We start from the raw sequence: 24,306 nt of genomic DNA on the forward strand, positions 1-24,306 counted from the left end.
AAGCAAGTTGTAGTCTGACATCCAAAAGCAGCCGCACCCAACTTCAGTTTCTTTGTGATAGAACTTCTCTAAACAACCTCACTTATTGCTGTTTCATCTTTGGTCAAGATTGTGTTCCTGTTTCAGTGCTGAGGCTGGTTGTCCTAATTTGGAAATAAGGTTGACTGAATTTTGAGTTCTGCTTCCTATAGCTCACTGTTCACAATTATAGTGTTCCACAGCCTAATTGTATAACAACTGGCTTGGTACAACACACTGAATAGTTATTAGGTGAAGAGTGGTTGATAAATAACCCAGCATCTGAACCTCCCACTTGTACTGAAGGGCAGCGGGGAATAAAGTACATCCAGGCCAATACCTGGGAACAACCAGAAACATTCAAGTCAAAAGAAGCAACAACAACATCATGAAAAACCTTTTTACTTAGCGAGTGATTAAGATCTGGAATGCACTGCCTGAGCGTGCGGTGGAGGTAGAATCAATCAAGGCTTTCAAAAGAAAACTGGAATTATCTGAAGAGAAAAAATTGCAGGGCTACGGGGAAATGGCAGGGGAGTGGGACTAGGTGAGTTGCTCTTGCAGAGAGCTGTCACGGACATGATGGGCTGAATGGCCTCCTCCTATGCTGTAACAAGGCCAAGCCGACTGTCGGCATCAGAAATCTGGCAAATGGACAAGTCAGTTTTCACCTCAAAAATGGTGTCATAATAAAATGATAATGTACTTCAATTAGATGCACTTCATGATTGCACATCACTAGATTAAATTGAGAAAAAAATAAAGGAAATGATACTCAGAATCAGAAGTACAAATGAGTGAGCCATTCATTCTACCTAGCTCATCCCTCCATAGGGATCTGTAGTTTCCTTGTCACCATTTAATCCCCTCTTGAACTATTCGAGTTTTTGCCACCATTAGTGTACCCGGAAGTCCACTCTGCATGAAAGAAGTATTTTTTGAATTTAATCCTGAACTTCCTTTTACCAGTTTGTACCTGTTTACTGCAGTGTGGTTTAATTTAAAATGTGAGCGGTCGCAATTTTAATCGCAAGCCTGTTAGGGGTGGGGCAGAGTGAGTGTAAAATGCACACTTTGGCCTCATTTTCGGGTCCAAGTTATTGTAACTCCCGACTCTCATTTAAACACTGTTAGCTCACTTCCTGGCTGAGGGCTGTGGCAGGGAGAGACCACGATCAGTGGGCTTTGATCCTGCAGGTGGTGTTTTTCTGTTTTTTGGGGGGTTTCAGCACCATTTTTACAGCATTTTGCCCTTTGGGATTGGAGATCTACCATGGTTGTTTTCTTGTTGGTTGTAGTTTTAGTACCTGTCCCAGGAAAGCTTCAAGCAAAAAACGGCTGCAACCAACACCAGAGCTCCAGGCCAGGTGGTGCGTAACACCGTTAGGGTGGCGGTGAAAGATAACGAAGGAGGTGCACCCATCGACCGCGCCTTCTTCATTAAGAAAATCCTGATTGAATGTTGTGGATTCCAATCTACAGACATCTTCTGCCTTCAAGACTTCCCCAGCAGTGGATATTTTGATGTGATGTTCAAGAATGTGGCGGGATGCATCAAGTTCCTGAAGGTGTTCAAGGAGAGAAGAAACCAGACACTGCTGTCGATCCTCATGGTGGAGCTGCTCTTCACACTGCTGTCACAACGGAACCGGGTGGTGACAATCCACCTCTACAGCCCCCATGTTCCAGTCGTGGATGTGCTCACCTTCCTTACCAGGTACGTCGAGGTGGCGGGGAGCAGCACCGAGGTCAAGGACCCGTTTGGGATTTGGACCAGCAAACAGCAGGTCAAGATCGACGCCAATGGAGTCATCATCCATCCTCCCTCCAGCTTCGCCGTCAGGGGAAGTCAAGGCTTCTTGGCCTATGCGGCGCAGCCCACGGTTTGTTAGACATGTGGTGGCCAACTGCAGCGAAGTTGTCTGCAAGAACTGCCAACAGGAAGGCCATCACACAAAGGACTATAAGCAGAGTAAGTGCTGCAACCTGTGTGGCGGGGCGGGCCACCTCTACAAGACCTGCCCCAAGTGCCACCTCAGTTATGCACAGGCGGCAAGGTCTAAGTAAAGGCTGGAGGAAGGAACCGTGAACATGCCTCATGCTGCGAAGGAGACCCTGCAGCGAGGAAAATCCATCTAAGAAGGAGAAGAAAGGGGAGGCAGCTGCAACCAGTGTCCCAACACTTACCCCGTGCTCAGAAACCCCTCCTCAACAGACAGTATTAATGGAAGAGGAGGCAGCAGATGGACAAACTGGTCAGTGGCAAGTAGTCAAAAGGAGAACCACAAAGAAGAAGCCCCAAAAAAAGGAACAGGTCACCACCCAAACCAATGGCAAGAGGAAGCTGCCGTCTGAAATAGACTACGGCAACTGCTCCTCATCGGATGAGGAAGGGCCGGAAAGACGACACCTACAAAAGAAGCATCAGAACGTAAGGGAGCTGAAAAAGTCAATCCCCCCCCCGTTCCGTGGCACTGGAAGTAGCGATGGTCCCAACATCAAAGCGCTGAGCAGCGAAGCGTCTGGTGCACTCCAGCTCCGGAAAGCCAAGAGCAGAAATGTTCTCGAGGAGCAACAGAGGGGAAAGACACCACCAGCAGAGGACAATCCAAACCTTGCTGCCTACAAGAACCCCCCCCCACCTGATGTCACTCCAGTGGAACAAACCCCCCCCACCCCCACTCCGAGTGAGCAGAAGGACTTTGAGCCCAATGAATGTGCAACAACTTGTGCACAGTATGGGTATGCAGGAACATACCCAAGGACTGGGACTCATAAGGACACATGGTGTGGTAAGCAACATCCAGTTTACAATGGGTCTCCAGATTGCTTCCATTAACGTGCGTAGCGTTAAATCCACTACGCGATGTGTTTCAACCTTGGGTTACCTTGCCAAGGTCAAAGCCAACCTGCTGTTTTTGCAGGAGTGTGAAATACCACACCTCAACACCTACAGGCAATGGTCATGATGGTGGTCCCACGGGCCATCGATCTGATCGGGGGAAATGATTCCCGTTCCTCCGGCCTGGGTATTTTGCTGCGGGGAGGCAATTTCACCATCTCTGAAGTTAAGGAGGTGGTGGGCGGTTGCCTCCTCATAGCAGAAGTACTGTACAAAAATGCTCCGCTCCGGTTAATCAACATGTACGCCTCGGCCCAATACAGCAAGCAGCTGACCGTCCTCCAGCAGCTCCCACTGCTGCTGGCGACGTCCAGGCCGGTCATTCTAGGCGGTGATGTCGACTACATCATCGATGCAGCTGGATGATCCAGTAGTGACGACAGCAAACTGAACGCTACATTCAGATCCTAATGGAAACAGTAAAAGATGCCAAGCTGCACGACATCTTCAACAACCCTGCAGATAGAGCGCAGCGTAGATGCACCTGGTCAAGACTGGACGGGTCTGCCCGTTCCAGGATTGACTTCCTGTTTGTGTCCCGCACTTTCACAGTCAGATCCACCGACATCAAGCCAGTGTTCTTCTCTGACCACTGCTTCTTACTGGCTGACTGTCACTTACAAGACAACCAGTGGGTTGGCAGGGGGACTGGAAGCTGAATGTAACACTGCTAACCCCAGAGAACATTGAGAAGCTCAAAAGGGATTACAAAGGTTGGAGAACCGTGAAACCCCTCTGTTTTCCACCAGTGCACCGGACACTCAATCAAGGCAAACATCAAGAGGTTCTTTATCCTCAAAAGTGTTCAGAGGGCAAGAGAGAGACAGAGGGAAATGTCCCGACTCCAGACCAGAACGCAGAATCTGCTCCTGCTGCAGTCGATGGGGGTTGAGGTCAAGGAGGATCTCCAAGAGGTGAAGAGCCAACAGGCCTCACTCTTTACCACGGAAGCCTCCAAGATCATCTTCCAGTCCAGAGTCCACTCCGTTGAGCAGGATGAAATGTGCTCGTGTTTCGTCTTCCAAAAGGTACTCAGAGAGCTCTGTGATCAGCAGCCTGAAGGAAGAGGACGGATCGGTAATGTCATCGCAGCCTGACATACTAAGGATTAGCAAATCCTTTTATGCTGGGCTGTACGGCGTGAAGCCCATGAACAGCATGGCCTCCCAGTCCTTCCTGTCATCTATCACAGAGATCTGAGGTGACAACATGAGGGAGAGACTGGACAAACCACTAACTCTGGATGAGCTGACAAACACTGTCAGGTCCTTCGAGACGAGTAAAACTCCTGGAAGCGACGGTTTACCGGTTGCGTTGTATTCGACCCTGTGGGACTGGGTCAGCCCAGACCTGCTGGAAGTATATGAGAGTATGCTTCTGGTCAGCAGCATGTCAGAATCCATGAGGAAAGGCATCATCACCCTCATCTACAAGAGGAAGGGGGAAAGAGGGCAGAAATCAGAAATCGGCAGCCCATCTCACTGCTTAATGCTGACTACAAAATTCTGTCCAAAGTCATCGCCAGTCGGGTCAAGTCTGCTCTGGAGTTGGTGATTCACCCTGATCAGACCTGTATTGTACCCAGCAGGAAGATCCCTGATAGGCGATCGTATCCCTGAGTAGCGCAAGACTATGTACGGGACAGGAGGGTGGACACCTGCCTCATCAGCCTGGGCCAGGAGAAGGCCTCTGACAGGATATCGCATACCTACATGATGGACGTGCTTTCCAAAAATGGGGTTTGGGGAGGGAATCTGCAATTGGATCCAACTGCTCTACACAAACATCAGTAGCGCAGTCTCAATCAATGGGTGGGAATCGGAAAGTTTCCCGATCCAATATGGAGTCAGACAGGGCTGTCCTCTCTCCCCTGTTTTGTTTGCTGTATCGAACATTTTGCTGAGTCCATTAGGAAAGATGCGAGCATAAGAAGAATGACAATCCCAGGTAGCGGAGGCACTCGGGTCAAAGTCTCCCTGGATAACGTTGCCGTCTTCTGCTCAGATCTCCTCTCCGTTCGCAGGCTGATGAGCATCTGCGACCAGTTCGAGCTGGCCTTGGGAGCCAAAGTAAATTGCGGCAAGAGCGAGGCCATGTTCTTTGGGAATTGGGCTGACCGATCATTCGTCGCCTTCACCGTCAGGTCAAACTACCCGAAGGTGCTGGGTATATGGTTCGTAAGGGCTGGGGCATGCGCCAAAACCTGGAAGGAGCGAGTAGCCAGGGTACACCATAAACTGAGCATGTGGTAGCAGCATTCTCTCTCCATTGAGGTTAGGAACATGGTCATTAGGTGCGAGGCGCTCACATTGTTATTGGACGTGGTGCCGGTCTGACCCATACCCCACTCCTGTGCCGTGGCAGTCACTTGAGCCATCTTCTGCTTTATCTGGAGATTGAAAATGGACTGTGTTTTAGGGACACGATGTGCAAACCTATAGACAAAGGGAAAAAACATACCCAACGTCGCCCTCATCCCAATGGCCATCTTTGTGTGCGGCTGCATCAAGCTGTGCGTAGAGCCCCAGTACGCAAACACCAAGTGTCACTATGTGCTGAGGTTCTATCTGTCCCCGGTGTTGCAAAGGATGGGTCTGGTTACATTGCTGTGGAACGCTCCATTCAGTTGGACTGTTCTGTGCCACCTATCCTTGGTGGAAAAGTTTGTGCAGAAAAACACCTTTGACCACCAATCCATCAGGCAGTGGTCTGCACAGAATGTCCTCGAGGCCCTGCGGGAAAAGGAGATGGTGGATTCTGTCAGATGGTTCCCTGAGCAGACTGCCTGAGTCATTTGGCAGAATGCCTCATCGCCAGAACTTTCCAACAAGCACCAAGACGTAGCTTGGCTGGTGGTGAGAAGGGCCCTCCCCGTCAGATCCTTCCTGCATGCCCGGAATCTCACTGCCTCCGCACGCTGCCCTCAAGGTGGCTGTGATGGGGAAGAGACTGTTGCCCACCTCCTTCTGGAATGTGTCTTTGTAAAGCAGGTGTGGAAAGAGATGCAGTGGTTTTTGTCGAGGTTCATCCCAAGCAGCTCTGTAACACAGGAGTCTGTGCTCTGCGGTCTGTTCCCAGGGACGTATACCGAGATAAACATCAACTGCTGCTGGAGGACCATCAACCTGGTGAAAGATACTCTTTGGTCTGCCCGAAACTTGCTGATCTTCCAGCGCAAAGAGTTGTCCACGACTGAATGTTGCAGACTGGCGCATTCCAAGGTCCTGGACTACATGCTGAGGGACTCACTAAAGCTTGGGGCAACCGTCACAAAGGCTCAATGGGGAAAGACCATTGTGTAAGGTCCTCCCACCATAGTGAACCAAGTATCTGGAACCTACGCAAAACCTCTCAGGCTGTATGCACTAAAATGTTTTTTACTATGTCATGCCAATGTACATTGCATTTAAAATGGAATGGCAAGAATTGTGAGGCAATTCATGTTTTTCTGTATCGCAGAAATCTGATCTCTGTTGTACTTTCTGAAATGTGAAATTTGAACTGTTTTGTAATGTATATTTGAAAATTTTTATGAATAAAGTATATTTTGGAAAAAAAAAGAAGGGATGGGTTGCTTTGGCCACCTGCTGCCTTCCAGCTGGGTGGTGGGAGGGGTCATTCGGAGGGTCTCACAGGATGGGAGTTGAGGGAAGGGGAGGCTGGACTTTTCTTGTCAGGGGCAGAGGAATCCTCCTGTTCCTGCTGGCATCACAAAGGGAAGTTTTACATTTATTGTGAAAGACCCCTTCTGTGTGCAGAGGTCTGCTCGCTCAAGCCGCAGTTAAAATGCAATTGGGGTTATATTGATATAATAGGACCTGGATTTGCACTAATTTATGAAGCCCCTGCTTGTTTTCATTGGGCACCACATCCCTTTGCAGGTTAATATTGAAAATGGCACAGAAGAGACGCATTTCAAACGGGTAAGTAAATTGTTCATTTTTTAACTGGTCACTGCCCAGTTTCCACTAGACAGGTAGGGTTAAAATCGATACCACATTCTCAGTTGACATTCTGTTTTGCTATTGTATTTATCTCCGGAAGATCCCCTGTAATTCCCCTCCTTTCAGGATTGAGAGTCAATGCTTTTCTTTATAACCCAGTCCACCGATAAGGGAGGAGCCATATCAGGACATGATTTGGCTCATTACAACTGTATTTGGTCTCATATTCCTTCATGCTGGCTCTTTGCCAAGTTAACAGTCACAGAACCTAGATTTAGCTAAGGTTGAGGAGCGGATGTTATAACTGCTGATTGTTCTTGTTTCAGGAAGTTTGTACTATGTGCTGTGTTCTTAAGGCTACAAAGTTTGAACTGTAGGATTCCACTAAGTGTACTGGCAGTGTCATTCAAACCAGACTTACAAGAACAACTTGCATTTATTTGACACTTCTCAGTTGGAGGGAAATATGTCAGAGTCCTGTGCAATGAAGAGGAATGGGATATGGTGCACAATGGACATGGGAAGAGGGCAGAGGAATGGAGAATTGAAAGGCATAGGGACAGGGCTTAGGAATGGAGAATTGAGTATAGTATGAAGGTGTGCTGCACTATTGGAGGTGCCATCTTTCGGAGGAGATGTTAAACCAAGACCCTCTCTACTCTCTCAGGTGGCCAAAGAAGATTCCATGGCACTATTCCGAAGAAGGGCAGGGGAGTTATCCCCAGTGTCCTGGCTAATATTTATCCCTCAGTCAATATCACAAACTGATTATCTCGTCATTATCACATTGCTGTTTGTGTGAGTTTACTGTACGCAAAATTGGCTGCCACGTTGCCTACATTACAACAGTGACTGCACTTCAAAAATGCTTCATTGGATGTAAAGCACTTTGAGGTGCCAGTGGTCATGAAAAGTGCTATAGAAATGCAAGCCTTTCTTTTTTTAATCTGTCTCTTTTAGGATCTGTAGAATAAAGTGAAAGCACAACATTTTTAAACCCCAATATTCCAAAATAATCCTATCTAACTTACAAATAATCATTTGGCGTGCTTTGGGATATTAAAGCCAAATATATCAACAGACTTGCATCTTGCCCAGGTCGAAGGTCATTGGCTAAAATGGGGAACTTTGCAACTTGGCTATTGATCACCTCTGATCCTTTCCATGCATGGCAAGGAAGTGCTTCATACTGCATTAGAAGATCCCTGAATATGCAAACATTCTGAGACCCACGTGGGAGGAGGTGATAAACTAAGTACCTTTTTGAGTAATAGTGTAGTCTGGATCCAGATGTCCACTGACGGATGTTTCTTAAAAGACACTTCACAAGGTCTGTAAACAGTGTGGTTCCTGATAGCCTAAGCGGTGACATTATTGCTACCAGAAATCTTTGATGTTTAATAACAAATTTGCAACATAAACAGACCCTCACAGCCAATGTGATGGGCTTTTTGGGAAAGCTATTATAGGTTTGAACATGCCCACTAACTCCCCAATACAGGGGTAGCACCCCTTTAAAGTAACTGCTTTTATTTGCAGTTTGAGGATGATTTATGAAGCATGCAAAATGCATCACACACTATCAACCAGAAGGTCATGCTTGCATTATTTAGTGACTGCTGCTTCCCTAGCTCTTTCAGAAGCCTTGGCAGTGCATACTAACCACATTTGGGCTATCTTTCATGTAAAATTATACTCTACAAGTGTTGCTAATGGACTGCATAGCAGATTGTGTCTTAAAATTCTGGAAATCACTGCTTTGCCAGTGGAAAGGTTAACCCAAAATTGCGTGCCTTGGCATAAGAATATCACCTGGCTGAATAGCAAGAGCTTTTGTGTTTGAGAATGATGTTTCCTCTTATTAAGCGTGAGTGTGAAATCTTATCTACATGTGCTGTGCACAGGGGATTGCAAAACAGGAAGTTAAGCACTGGAAACCCACATCCGTTAGCTAAGAGTTAAAGGCATGTAATTCCTCTTTTAGCCAAAAATGGTAGAATGCCTGATTTCCTAGTAGTTAATGATCCATTAATGACATTGAACAAACACTGGGTTTTGACTCATATGATTTGTTTAGCTGGTCATTAATGATAGAGAAAATGGCCATTTGTCATTAGAAGGGAATTTCACCTGTAACCCTCTCCAATTCTCTGAGTCCCGAGTCTTAGTTTCTCCTCTCCAAAATATCTTGATGCCTGGCTATTAATAGCCAGGATTTTCTAAGATATAAATAGTTGTTCTTGCATATGTGTAGTTTATAGGGACTCTGAAAAAAGCCCATCAAATTTTTTTAAATTTTCAGAACTGCCCAGAGGAAAGGTTGCCAACCCTCCAGGATTGTCCTGGAGTTTCCAGGAATTAAAGATTAATTCCGCAGCACTGCTGTAAGCAAACCAGGAGAGAAATCATTGGGGAATTGTGTGAATTTTCACCTTTTTATTTGAAGATTTTTGTCTGTTAATTGTAAAATATTGCAGACGGCGAAGAAAGGGTATTTGACTGGGGAGGGCATGATGAAATCTCCAGCAATATGTCTAACAACAGGTGGCAACACAAGCAGAGCTTTGCATTCCATTGGACACTCCCCACTGGTGATTTAATCTTTTTACAATTTTTTTAAACAAATTTTACAGTTTTTTTTTTACAATTTGCTGCTTGGTTTTATTTACATTGGTTGCCGAGATCTACACAGCACAATAAGATAATCGTTGCACAGTCTGAATCCTTGTGGCCCCACAAGACCCCATGCTAATTGGGCTGAATTTTACCGACCCCTGACATCGAGGGTCTTGGGGGGGCCCCGGAAGATGCCGCCGGGAAGGGCCTGCCCCATGTTACTGGCGGCGGCAAGGCCTCGTGGCAGCCCCCCCACCGCTTGGCAAGGGGGCCAAAATTTAAATATTCTAATGGATGTTAATTAAGGAATCATTACCTCGTCGTGCCGGCCGTCCCGCTCCCATATTCCGGTCGGTGGCCGGCACTCCTGCGCCGTCTGATCCCCGACCAGTGAAGCATGTTGGAACACTGGTGGGGAGGGGGAAGGAGTTAAGTTTCAGGGTTGGGGGGAAAGTGGGGAAAGCTATTGCGATTGGTGGAGGGGATGGTGGGAAGGGGTTGTAGGCGAAAGTTAATAAAGTTCGGGAGGGAAGATTGGGATCGCAAGGTAAGTTTTTTTTTGGCGGGGAGGGCAATTAATAAATTGTTTAGCCATGGGGAGTGGGAGAGGGGCCTGATTCTTTCATTAAATTTATAACTTTAATTGTATTGTGCATATATCTTTTAAAATTCAAATGTAATGGAAGAGCTTCAAGCCCTTTCAAAAGGGTGCCGGACCACCCGCCCTCTCCACATCATCGGGGGGGGTGGGGGGTGGGCGGTGGGCGCAGTCTGCCCCTTCCATGTGAATGAGCTGCCATGTCTAATATCGCGAGCTTGACATTAATTGGGTTTTACTTGAACACATGTAAAGAGACAGTTACTGAAACAGTGTGTGGTTGAGTTAGGAGGTATATGCTTGTAATGTTTCACTCTGCAAACAAATATAAGGCTGCGTAAAGATTGACTCCAGTATCATCCTTCACCAACTAGCTTTCTGGGCTATGACACCACATTCTTCACATTCCCCCATTCCTTGCCATTATCATATTCCCCATTCCCACTGCTATTAAGAACATTGCAGTCAACAAGCCAGCCTCATTTTGATAGATTAAGCAACCAGCTACTAGGGGCGGCGCAGTGGTTAGCACTGCAGCCTCACAGCTCCAGCGACCCGGGTTCAATTCTGGGTACTGCCTGTGTGGAGTTTGCAAGTTCTCCCTGTGTCTGCGTGGGTTTCCTCCCACATGCCAAAGACTTGCTGGTTGATAGGTTAATTGGCCTTTATAAATTGCCCCTAGTATAAGTAGGTGGTAGGGAAATATAGGGACAGGTGGGGATGTGGTAGTAATGTGGAATTAGTGTAGGATTAGTATAAAATGGGTAGTTGATGGTTGGCACAGACTTGGTGGGCCGAAGGGCCTGTTTCAGTGCTGTATCTCTAAACTAAACCTAATTACCATATCCTTCAATCATGTCTCCAGGAACAGATTTAATTATCTCCTGAACTCATGATACTAACTCCGTCTAGGGCTTTCTCTGTTAACTTGTTACCCTTTGTGTAAAAAAAAAAAAATTCCCTTCTCAATTCTAACTTCCTCATTTGCAACAGTTTCCACATATATTTCAACTCTTCACATAATGGTTCCTGAATTGTTGTTTTGGCCTAGCCACATGGTTTACATTTTCTAATTGCTTTCACAGAAATTGCTATATGTCCCAACAACCATGAGGTTCACATTTACAAGAAAGAGGGGTCCAAGTGGAGCAGGATTCACGAGCTGAAGGAGCATAGCGGACATGTGACAGGTGAGACACACTGTAAATTACTCTGTTGTATGCCAAATAGTGCAAGATGTCTGTGTTCATGCAAACTCCCTGTGTTCAGGACAGACATACATCTTGACGGCTCATCACTGATGAAGTCTCAACACAGGCCAACTAATCCCATAGCACAGGGCTTTCTTGAAGCTACAATAAATCAAATATTTTTAAAAATTATAACCTATACGATTTTAGCAAATAAGGAAGAAAGAACATTGCATTTATATAGCACCTTAAACAACCTCAGGATGTCCCAAAGCTGTTCAAAGCCAATGATTTGCTTTTGAAGAGTAGTCACTGTAGTAATATTAGAAAATTAGCAAATACCAAAATAATAAATATTTTTAAACAATTATTGAAGGGCTGAATGGCCTTCTACTGTTCCTATCCAATATCCAAGTTCTAATTTCGATAATTTCCATCAGTATGTTTAAATCATTATTACCAGAATATATGCACAACAGGTTTACTCCTTTATATACACAGATGTACTCCAGTATAGTATATATTGTATACTCCAATGTAGAACACCTATCTCAGGGATATTCAACTATAACATACACAGTATATGCTAGTATAATGTATGCACAATATACTTCAGTATAACATATACACATGGTATGCTCTAAATTGACTTGCACAGCATGCCTAAGTATAACCTAACCACAGTCTACTTCAATATGGGTTACTCATGACAGGAATGTAGTCTACACAAGTACATTCCACCAAACCCCACACACCCACAAGGAATACAAGTTATTACAAGTTACGGACAACAATTATACACCGAGAAAATCATTACAGTACAGATTATATCCTAATATACAATATGTTCAAGACAGCTGTTTTCCAATAGTTGCTGTAGTATAATTCAAGCCCTTTAATAAACTGTAAAATATAAATGCCTATTAACTGAATGAGTTTAGTATGAGCCCAGTTCAGCTACATCTTCACTATACACTGACAATTTGCTCCCTTGCTAGGGTGCTCAGGATTACATTGAATTATATAGAATTTATAGCACAAAAACAGGCCATTCGGCCCAAGTGGATATGTTCTACACGAGCCTCCTCCCAATCCTCTTCTTCAAATCCTATCAACATATCTTTCTATTCCTTTCCCCCTCTCGTACTTATCTAGCTTCTCCTTAAATGCATCTATGCTATTCACCTCAACCACTCCATGTGGTAGTCAGTTCCACATTCTCACCCCTCTCCGGGTAAAGAAGTTTCTCTTCTATTCTTTGTTGGATTTAACAGTGACTTTCTTATATTTATGGCCATTCAGTTCTGCTTTCAGTCAGTCCTAGTTACTGTTTACGAGTTTCCCTATTTATATATTAAGGACTGTAAGACACTCTTGAGAATCTGTTGTCTGTTATACATTGTGATCAATCCAGTCCAATGACATTGCTCTTGAATTAGGGATTGGCTGGGCTCCGGAGAGCAATCGAATCGTGACCTGTGGAACTGACCGTAATGCCTATGTCTGGTCCCTGAAGGGCAATATTTGGAAGCCAACTCTTGTCATCCTAAGAATCAACCGTGCCGCCAGATGTGTGAAGTGGTCACCAAAGGAGAACAAGTTTGCGGTGGGCAGCGGTTCACGACTGATTTCAATCTGCTACTTTGAGCAGGACAATGATTGGTGAGTTTGCAATGATTAGAATAGGAAGTGAACCTAAAAGAGCAGAGGTGTGATAGAGCAACCCATGACGCTAGCACCGAGTGGCCTCTATTTGACAGTAAATCAGCAATACTGAGAGCTCAGACTGGTATGGGAACTGGCAAATATTTCACTAAAGACTTGCATTCATATAGCACCTTACACAACCTTAGGATGTCCCAAAGCACCTTACAGCCAATTAAGTACTTTTTGAAGTGTAGTCCCCATTGTAAGAAACGTGGCAGCTAATTTGTGCACAGCAGGATCCCACAAACAGCAATGAGATTTTTAAAAAAAATCTTTAAGTAATGTTTGTTGAGGGGTAAATATTAGCCAGGGTACTGGGAGAACTCTTCCTCCTTGAATAGTGTTGTCCACCTTAGTGGACAGAGGGGGCCCTGGTTTAACCTCTCATTCAAAAGAAGGCACCTCCAATAGCACAGCACTTCCTCAGTACTGCACTCGAGCGTCAGCTTAGATTATGTGCTTAAGTTTCTGGGATGAGGCTTGAACCCACAACCTTTTGATTCAGGCAAGAATGCTACCCACTGAGTTATAGCTGACAATATTATTACGTCAGTGCAATAGGGCTGAATACATTGCTGGAACAGTGTAAGTGATTCTTTCAAATGTAATCAGTGTTATACCTCACCTGCAAATGTTTAATGCTAACTGAGTGTCTGAAATGGGGAAGAGTTCCATCTCCCAGTGCTAATATCCCTCCGAGGGATATTATTGAGAGGAGTTATCGGGAGGCAGTCATACCATCAGGGGAAGGAGAGGGAACCAGCAGGCAGTGCAGGGATCCCCTGTGGCCGTTTCCCTCAACAACAGGTATACCGTTTTGGATACTGTTGGGGGAGACGACTTACCAGGGGTAGGCAATGGGATACAGGTCTCTGGCACAGAGTCTGTCCCTGTTGCTCAGAAGGGAAGGGGTAAGAGGAGCAGAGCATTAGTCATTGGGGACTCCATAGTTAGGGGAACAGATAGGAGGTTTTGTGGGAACGAGAGAGACTCACGGTTGGTGTGTTGCCTCCCAGGTGCCAGGGTACGTGATGTCTCGGATCGTGTTTTTGGGATCCTCAAGGGGGAGGGGGAGCAGCCCCAAGTCGTGGTACACATAGGCACCAACGACAGAGGTAGGAAGACAGATGGGGATTTAAGGCAGAAATTCAGGGAGCTAGGGTGGAAGCTTAGAGCGAGAACAAACAGAGTTGTTATCTCTGGGTTGTTGCCCGTGCCACGTGCTAGCGAAGTGAGGAATAGGGAGAGAGAGGAGTTGAACACGTGGCTGCAGGGATGGTGTAGGAGGGAGGGTTTTGGTTTCCTGGATAATTGGGGCTCTTTCTGGGGTAGGTGGGACCTCTACAAACAGGATGGTCTTCACCTGAACCAGAGGGGTACCAATATCCTGGGGGGGAGATTTGCTAGTGCTTTTCGGGGGGGTTTAAACTAATTCAGCAGGGGGATGGGAACCTAAATTGTAGTTCCAGTGTGCAGGATGTTGAGAGTAGTGAGGGCAGAGATAAGTTATAAGGACACAAGAGGGCACTGGCAAGCAAGAGCTTGGTTTAAAATGTGTCTACTTCAATGCCAGGAGCATCCGGAATAAGGTGGGTGAGCTTGCAGCATGGGTTGGTACCTGGGATCTCGATGTTGTGGCCATTTCAGAGACGTGGGTAGAGCAGGGACAGGAATGGATGTTGCGGGTTCCGGGATTTAGATGTTTCACTAAGAACAGAGAAGAGGGTAAAAGAGGGGGGGGGGTGTGGCATTGTTAATCAAGGAAAGTATTACAGCGGCAGAAAGGACGTTTGAGGACTCGTCTACTGAGGTAGTCTGGGCCGAGGTTAGAAACAGGAGAGGAGAGGTCACCCTGTTGAGAGTTTTCTATAGACCTCCAAATAGTTCCAGAGATGTAGAGGAAAGGATAGCAAAGATGATTCTTGACAGGAGCGAGAGTAACAGGGTAGTGGTTATGGGGGACTTTAACTTTCCAAATATTGACTGGAAATACTATAGTTCGAGTACTTTAGATGGGTCTGTTTTTGTCCAGTGTGTGCAGGAGGGTTTTCTGACACAGTCTGTAGACAGGCCAACCAGGGGCGATGCCACATTGGATTTGGTACTGGGTAATGAACCCGGCCAGGTGTTAGATTTAGAGGTTGGTGAGCACTTTGGTGATAGTGATCACAATTCGGTTAGGTTTACCTTAGCGATGGGCAGGGACAGGCATATACAGCAGGGCAAGAATTATAGCTGGGGGAAAGGAAATTATGATGCGATTAGGCAAGATTTAGGATGCGTAGGATGGGGAAGGAAACTGCAGGGGATGGGCACAATCGAAATGTGGAGCTTATTCAAGGAGCAGCTACTGCGTGTCCTTGATAAGTATGTACCTGTCAGGCAGGGAGGAAGTTGTCGAGCAAGGGAGCCGTGGTTTACTAAAGAAGTTGAAGAGCTTGTCAAGAGGAAGAAGAAGGCTTATGTTAGGATGAGACGTGAAGGCTCAGTTAGGGTGCTTGAGAGTTACAAGCTAGCCAGGAAGGATCTAAAGGGAGAGATAAGAAGAGCAAGGAGAGGACACGAGAAGTCATTGGCGGATAGGATCAAAGAAAACCCTAAGGCTTTCTATAGGTATATCAGGAATAAAAGAATGACTAGAGATAGGTTAGGGCCAATCAAGGATAGTAGTATGAAGTTGTGTGTGGAATCGGAGGAGATAGGGGAAGTGTTAAATGAATATTTTTCGTCAGTATTTACAGTGGAGAAAGAAAATGTTGTCGAGGAGAATACTGAGATACAGACTACTAGGCTAGATGGGATTGAGGTTCACAAGGAGGAGGTGTTAGCAATTTTGGAAAGTGTGAAAATAGATAAGTCCCCTGGGCCAGATGGGATTTATCCTAGGATTCTCTGGGAAGCTAGGGAGGAGATTGCAGAGCCTTTGTCCTTGATTTTTATGTCGTCATTGTCGACAGGAAGACTGGAGGATAGCAAATGTTGTCCCCTTGTTCAAGAAGGGGAGTAGAGACAGCCCTGGTAATTATAGACCTGTGAGTCTTACTTCGGTTGTGGGTAAAATGTTGGAAAAGGTTATAAGAGATAGGATTTATAATCATCTTGAAAAGAATAAGTTCATTAGAGATAGTCAGCACGGTTTTGTGAAGGGTAGGTCGTGCCTCACAAACCTTATTGAGTTTTTTGACAAGGTGACCAAACAGGTGGATGAGGGTAAAGCCGTGGATGTGGTCTATATGGATTTCAGTAAGGCGTTTGATAAAGTTCCCCACGGTAGGCTATTGCAGAAAATACAGAAGTATGGGATTGAAGGTGAATTAGTGCTTTGGATCAGAAATTGGCTAGCTGAAAGAAGACAGAGGGTGGTGGTTGATGGTAAGTGTTCATCCTGGAGTATAGTTTCTAGTGGTGTACCGCAAGGATCTGTTTTGGGGCCACTGCTGTTTGTCATTTTTATAAATGACCTGGATGAGGGTGTAGAAGGGTGGGTTAGTAAATTTGCGGATGACACGAAGGTCGGTGGTGTTGTGGATAGTGCCGAAGGATGTTGTAGGTTACAGAGGGACATAGATAGGCTGCAGAGCTGGGCTGAGAGATGGCAAATGGAATTTAATGCGGAAAAGTGTGAGGTGATTCACTTCAGAAGGAGTAACAGGAATGCAGAATACTGGGCTAATGGGAAGATTCTTGGTAGTGTAGATGAGCAGAGAGATCTTGGTGTCCAGGTACATAAATCCCTGAAAGTTGCCACCCAGGTTAATAGAGCTGTTAAGAAGGCATATGGTGTGTTAGCTTTTATTAGTAGGGGGATCGAGTTTAGGAGCCACGAGGTCATGCTGCAGCTGTACAGAACTCTGGTGCGGCCGCACCTGGAGTATTGCGTGCAGTTCTGGTCACCGCATTATAGGAAGGATGTGGAAGCTTTGGAAAAGGTGCAGAGGAGATTTACTAGGATGTTGCCTGGTATGGAGGGAAGGTCTTACGAGGAAAGGCTGAGGGACTTGAGGTTGTTTTCGTTAGAGAGAAGGAGGAGAAGAGGCGACTTAATAGAGACATATAAGATAATCAGAGGGCTGGACAGGGTGGATAGTGAGAGCCTTTCACCTCGGATGGTGATGGCAAACACGAGGGGACATAGCTTTAAGTTGAGGGGTGATAGATATAGGACAGATGTCAGAGGTAGTTTCTTTACACAGAGAGTAGTAGGGGCATGGAACGCCCTGCCTGGAACAGTAGTAGACTCGCCAACTTTAAGGGCATTTAAGTGGTCATTGGATATACATATGGATGAAAATGGAATAGTGTAGGTCAGATGGTTTCACAGGTCGGCGCAACATCGAGGGCTGAAGGGCCTGTACTGCGCTGTAATGTTCTATGTTCTACCCCAAAGGCCCTAACTAACAATCCAATCCAAGTTTTATTGCAAGGTTCCATGTTACCTGAGAAACTATCACAATGTGAAGTGGAAACTCCCTCTCTGCACTGTTCCCTGGCCATAAGGTCGCTCCTAATGCTGCTAAGGGGAAAGTACCAGTTGCTTCCCTCCGAGTAGTGTCCGGCCATTGCTCAGTGTCTCCTCTCCATTAGTTCAGCCAAGCAGATTGGAGACTTGGAGGAAATAACAAGCTGGATAGTGCAGTGGGGTAGCATCTAGTCCTTTTACCTTTTGACTTTCAAAAAGCCTAGATCAAAATTACCTCTGTCTAAAGCAAATGAGTTGGCAGACTGAACCTAGTTTCTCGTGGGCGGGACCCACTGCTTTTAATTAGCACTAACGTCACCTAGAACAGCCACAGGAAGACCAGTAAGGGTAATGGAAAATGTTGCACTGGTTCAGTAGAAGGTGCCCTTCTGAGTTCGGAACTGGGCCACCTTGAAGTGGAATAGTAGAAGGAGTTTTACTTTGCATCTATCTCTACCAAACCTGATACTGACAATGAGTGCCTGTAAAGGAAAGTGTTCCATTTCCCAGCAGCAAGAACCCTCAGGCAGATGAAAAAAATATTTTTACAAGATAGAATGCACTGTCACTTACTGTACCTGCTGTCAGATGAAGGAGAAGCCATTGCCTCATGCAAATTGCACTCTCACATCGAAGGATGTGTGAGTGTAAGGAAAGGAATGAAAGAAACATGCAATTAAAGAAAACCTGAATTGTTTGCATTATGCATCACCTCAGGCTTTAATCTTGTACCTTATATTTTACAGGTGGGTTTGCAAACATATTAAGAAACCAATTCGTTCCACTATACTGAGTCTGGACTGGCATCCCAATAACGTCCTGTTGGCTGCTGGATCATCTGACTTCAAATGCAGGTAACGTGCACAAGATTTGATACATTTATCACGTCAGATGGGTTTGTGAGAATTGACATTAATATTCTCTCTCCAAAAATCATTTGATTTAATAATCGGAATTCACTGATCGTGTTCCTGCTTTGTGAATTTTACTGGATAGTGTGGCCTGCAAGGACCCATATTGCCACATCACTTATCTCTGTTTATTGATGCAGAATATGTTCATGGTGCACTGTGAAGGAATCCAGCTATAATAAGGAGGACCAAGGTTTAAAAAATTATTTTCCTATGAATGAGGGATTAAAACGTTTTTAAAAGGTTCATCTTCCTAGAAGATTAAAATGTTCATTTCTATAACACTAAAAGCCTCAGTGAAAAAGCTTGCTCATCTTAGAACATAAAGGCAGCTTCTGATAAGAAGGATTAGCTCCCTAATGTTACAAAACTCACCACATGGTAAAACATTGATTACATAGTTTTGCAAATTATCACAAAGCTACCACAGTGTAATAGTTGATAAGAAGGGTCACTGACCCGAAACGTTAACTCTGCTTCTCTTTTCACAGATGCTGCCAGACCTGCTGAGTGGTTCCAGCATTTCTTGTTTTTATTATAATAGTTGATAAGATGGTTTTATGCTGACAGCCCTAAACCACAGTCAACTGAATTTTTGACAAAGCTAACCAAACCCAAAAACTCAAATTATAATCTTGAAAGACAGATGACTAATGAAAAATTGACCAACGCAACGCTCGCAGCTTGGCTTTCCTAGGAATCAAAGAGGATGGATCTTACCTAGAAATTAACAATAATACAGCCTTATTTGGAAAATAAAGGGGGCAAACATACTTACAGTTGAGGTAACACCCCTTTACGTTAGAAATTAAGAACATACGAATTAGGAGCATAAGTAGGCCATTTGGCCCCTTGAGCCTGCTCCGCCATTCAATAAGATCATGGCTGATCTGTTTGTGTCTCGAATTCCACACTCCCATCTACCCCCAATAACTTTTGATTCCGCTGTCTAATAACAATCTATCAATCTCCACTTTAAAAAATATTCAATGACCCCGTCTTCACCACCTTCCGAGGCAGAGAGTTCCAAAGTTACACAGCCCTCAGAGAAAAAATTTCCCCCATCTCTGTCCTAAAGGGCAACCCCTAATTTTAAAACAGTGGCCCCTAGTTCCGAACTCACCCACAAGAGGAAATGTCCTTTCCACTTCCACCTTGTCAAGACCTTTCAGGATCTTGTATACTTCAATCAAGTTTCCCCTCACTCTACTCATCTCCAGTGAAAATAAGCCCAGTCTGTCCAACCTTTCCTCATAAGACAACCTGTTCATTTCCAGATATCAATCTGGTAAACCTCCTCTGAACCGCCATCAACCCATTTACATCCTTCCTTATATAAGGAGACAAAAACTGAACACCGTATTTGAGATGTGGTGTCATCAATGCCCAGTATAACTGAAGCATAACATCCTTACTTTTAGTTTCAATTCCTCTTGTAATAAATGATAGCATTTCATTAGCCTTCTTTATGACTTGCTGTACCTGCATACTAACTTTGTGTGACTCATGCACTAGAACACCTAGATCCCTCTGCACCTCGGAATTCTGCAGTTATTTAAGTAACACTCTGCTTTTTTATTCTTCCTGCCAAAGTGAACAACTTCACATTTTCCCAAACTAGCTCCGTGTATTCACCAGCTTCTGGCCCAGTTCTGCTCTCCAGGCTGCTGTTGATTCTCTAACTGTAGGCTTCCTGTCTTCTGGCTCCTGATTTCCCAGTTTCCCCTCTCTCTCATATCTCCAGTCTCTCCGCTCTTTGACTCCCATTTTCCTAATCACTTGTCACAAGCTTCTGGTCACCTGCTCATATCACTGTAACTCCCTTTCTCCTCCTACTCCCCTCTCTCCCTCTGATCTCTTACATCCAAGTTTTGTTGGTAAAAATAGGTTACAGCATGTACAGCAGTGAGCATGTGCATTGAAATCTAATTTTCCACTCTAGAGAGTTGTTTAACATCATGTGCTGGGACACAATGGCTTTGATCCCCGGCATTGTACCAAGTTGATCTGATTTCAGCCGAGGCATCGTTAGGGTGGTTAAAGTTGGTTTCAGTGCCTTTGAAGCAGAGTGGTGAAAAAAATCATCCTTGACTACCTGCTCCTGCTTGGGTATCCAATGATTCCCGCTGGGTGTCAGGGTCAAACTCAGGAATGTGGACCTCCACAGACAAGCATCCACCCCCTCGGGTCACATGCCAAGAATGACAAATTCAGTGAGAGAAGTCCAATAAGGCACTAGAGCATTCCTGTTCTCTTGACCTAGTTCCATTACTGTCCGTGGTTTTAAAATGAACACCTTGAAATAGTAGCTGCATTGAGGCTGCAATGGAAAACTCTTGAAACTGAGCCAGAGTCCACATTCATTGGATTTATTACAGCCCGAAGCCAGTTAAAATCGCAAAAATGCACAGTGCTTGGCAGTCGCCTGCTGTAAGAATTTAGACACGTCGCCAGCAATCTAATTACACTAATGCACTCTTGTCGCCAGGGTTTTCTCTGCCTACATCAAGGAGGTTGAGGAGAAACCATCGCCCACGCCATGGGGGTCGAAAATGCCGTTCGGAGAGCTGATGTTTGAGTCCAGTGGGACCGGAGGCTGGGTTCACGGAGTTTGTTTCTCCGACAGTGGGAACCGCTTGGTTTGGGTCAGCCATGACAGCACTGTGTGTGTCACCGATGGTAACAAGAAGACAACGTAAGCCTCCATTTTACTTCATGCACATTTGGTACTGTTGACTCTGTCAACAGCGCATGTTTAAGTACAAAAAATAGTAATGCAAACAACATAATACAGTAGAGTTTAGTTAATGTGTGATATTTTGTGAATGAAATGTAGATAGAAAAAATGTGTCAAATAACACACCAGCCACATTTAACAGCAAATGGCTCTTAGTACTCGGCCCCCCCACAGGCGTTACATTGACAGTTATCAGCCAGTGAGTGGGTTTTAAAGGTCATCTGACAATGATGGCGATATTCACAGTAAACCTTTTTCAGGTTAAATGTTTGCAGTACTGCTCTAAGCAGTTTGTCATAACAAAGTCAGATTCCAGAGTCCACATAGTTTCATGCTGAGAGGCCTCTGCAACATTCTCTCATTTGACCAGGGTAATATACACATCATTAAACATCTCCCAGTGGATATTCTAAACTTTCTATTAACATAAGGCAGCCCTAATGAGAGTAACCATTTAGCTATGGGGTAGAAAATGGACATCATTGTGCCCATTTTACTGATGTAATGTGGGTGCAACGATGCCCAATTTTGGGGACCAACCTCCTGTGCCCCAAGGATGCCTGAAGACATCTGACCTGAAATTGAGTTGCATAATTCCTCAGGCATCCTTAGCAATCACCTAAAACAGGCATTAGGCCCCTTACGGTATGTCCATGAGGGCCTAACATCCATTTTGGGACCCCTCAGGAAATTGATGTCCCAAGAAGCCAAGTAGGCTCTGGGCCTGCTCTGCTAAGCTTCATCTGGAGCGGGTGCAGGCTAGGAACCACCTGTCGCCGTAACAGTAAGTTTTAGTCATTTTATTTTAAAATGTGAATGGAGCCAGGGAGAGCAGGACAGCTTCTCCCCTCTACACAGCAATCCTGCTGGCAGTAATCTGCCTGCCTCCAGCTGTCCTCCTGTCCCTCCAACATCCACCTGAGACTGCCACCAACAGTCACCCAGCAGATGGCACGTCCCCAGCCTAATGTTCCTTCATATGTCGTGGGAAAGCTGCCTGTGAAGGTGCAACAGGCACCAGTAGCTGGCCCAGACTATTTAGACAAGGCCTGAAGCCAAATTTCAGGCTGGACCCTGGCCTCTCCAAATCGGGTACGTAATCGTGGCCTTTCACATCTGAAACTAGGCGCTGATGAGTATCTAACCCCTCTGTACCTTTCAATTACTATTGATGATTGAAGCACATTGTTAGTGACAGCACACAGCTGCTTCTAAGGGGCTGTGACCATATTTAACACTGTTCTACCTTCAAACCTGTTAAAGGGGCTCTTGTTAGTTGTGCGGCCCATTGTGGAGCTGAGCAATACAGACTAGAAGGGTTCCAAATTTGACCTAAACCCTAACCCTACTCACTGAGTTAACTGATCGCAGCTGAGGCGAGAATAGGAACATTATGATAAGCCTCAGTATTCCTAGCCTCAGAAGAGGTCCTACTCCTGATCACTATTTGATAGACCCTTCCCTGCCCCTCCCCCACCACCACCCTCAGCTGGATAGTGTATGAGTGGATGTTGGGGAAGGATGGGATTGGGTTCATCTCTTATGTGTCCAGGTTGAGCAGCTGTCTAGTGCAGAGTGGCAATCTGGCTGAGGTCCTAGCAGATGGCACGTCCCCAGCACGAGACAGTGTCTTCAGAAGAGAGGAGAGGCGGGGGAAGAAAAGAAAACTAAGAACTGAACCTTGCAGTATCGAGAAGTTTCAAGAATGTGTTTATCATTTTTCTTGCCTGGCTTTGCTACTGACTCAAGCTATTTTCTCTTGCCTACAGCATTGCTACCCTTGACACAGAGTCTCTACCTCTCCTGACTGTTACATTTATTACTGAGAACAGTTTAGTGGCAGCGGTAAGTCACGTGGTAGAAATACACTGGCGTCCCTCAAACGGAACCTGGTAGCTGAGTGTCCCTGTGCGCTCTCGCTACAGAAAGGACCAAGTTGTTTACAGGGATATTCCTTTCAAACCTTAAAAAAAAAAGTTATTTCACACACTTTAAGAAGGATGTCAAAGCCTCGGAGAAGGTGCAGAAATGATTTACTGGAATGGTACCAGGGATGAGGGACTTCAGTGATGTGGAGAAGCTGGGGTTGTTCTCCTTAGAACAGAGACGGTTAAGGGAAGATTTAATGGAAGTGTACAAAACTTATGAAGGGTTTTGATAGAGTAAATAAGGAAGAACTGTTCCCACTGACAGGGTTAGTAACCAGAGGACATAGATTTAAGATAATTGGCAACAAAACAACTTATATTTATATAGCGACTTTATCATAGTAAAACCACTTTTTAAAAAATTCATTCATGGGATGTGGGCGTCGCTGGTTATGTCAGCATTTATTGCCCATCCCTAATTTCCCTTGAGAAGGTGGTGGTGAGCTGCTTTCTTGAACCGCTGCAGTCCATTTGGGGTAGGTATACCCACAGTGCTGTTAGGAAGGGAGTTCCAGGATTTTGACCCAGCGACAGTGAAGGAACGGTGATATAGTTCCAAGTCAGGATGGTGTGTGACTTGGAGGGGAACTTGCAGGTGCTGGTGTTCCCATGTATTTGCTGCCCTTGTCCTTCTAGTTGGTAGAGGTCACAGAAGTATGATCAAACATTATGACACTGAGCTACATATGGAGATATTAGGTCAGAGGTCAAAAAGTTTGGTTAAGGAGGTGGGTTTTCAGGAGTGTCTTCAAGGAGGAAAGCAAGGTAGAGAGGTGTAGGGAGGGAATTCCAGAGCTTAGGGCCTAGGCAACTGAAGGTGCAGCCACCAATGGTGTTGGGGCGCTGAAATAGCCAAGGGAATTAGAGGAGCACAGCTATCTCAGAAGGTTGTGGGGCTGGAGGAGATTACAGAGATAGGGAGGGACGAGGACATGGAGGGATTTGAAAGCAAAGATGAGAATTTTAAAAGCAACAAATTGCTTGACCAGGAACCAATGTAGATCAGTGAGTACAGGGGTGATGGGTGAACCAGAGGTGAGACGAGGATTCTTTTCTTATGCAGTGAGTTGTTATGCACTGCCTGAAACAGATTCAATAATAACTTTCAAAAGGGAATTGGATATGTATTTGAAAAGGGAAATGTGTGCAGGGCTATGGGGGAAAGAGCAGGGGAGTGAGGCTAATATGCTAGCTCTTTCAAAGAGCCAGCACAGCCATGATGGGCCGAATGGCTTCTTTCTGTGCTGCAAGACTCTATGATTCCATAAAAACTTGTGCTGCAGCAGGTTTTTTGAT

The 24,306-nt window shown here is 45.3% G+C and overlaps 1 protein-coding gene across 2 annotated transcripts in view; it reads left to right on the forward strand.

Moving 5' to 3' along the window:
- LOC137383261 (actin-related protein 2/3 complex subunit 1B-A-like) overlaps positions 1-24,306 on the forward strand; it is a 47,904-nt gene that overhangs the window by 16,335 nt on the left and 7,263 nt on the right. For both annotated transcript variants that reach the window (XM_068055799.1, XM_068055800.1), the window contains exons 3-7: positions 11,164-11,268; positions 12,708-12,930; positions 18,181-18,288; positions 20,834-21,040; positions 22,852-22,927. In XM_068055799.1, coding sequence (XP_067911900.1) covers positions 11,164-11,268; positions 12,708-12,930; positions 18,181-18,288; positions 20,834-21,040; positions 22,852-22,927 — 719 coding nt within the window. The remainder of the gene's footprint in view (positions 1-11,163; positions 11,269-12,707; positions 12,931-18,180; positions 18,289-20,833; positions 21,041-22,851; positions 22,928-24,306) is intronic.

This window comes from Heterodontus francisci, chromosome 24 (genome assembly GCF_036365525.1).
Source record: "Heterodontus francisci isolate sHetFra1 chromosome 24, sHetFra1.hap1, whole genome shotgun sequence".
Classification (NCBI taxonomy): domain Eukaryota; kingdom Metazoa; phylum Chordata; class Chondrichthyes; order Heterodontiformes; family Heterodontidae; genus Heterodontus; species Heterodontus francisci.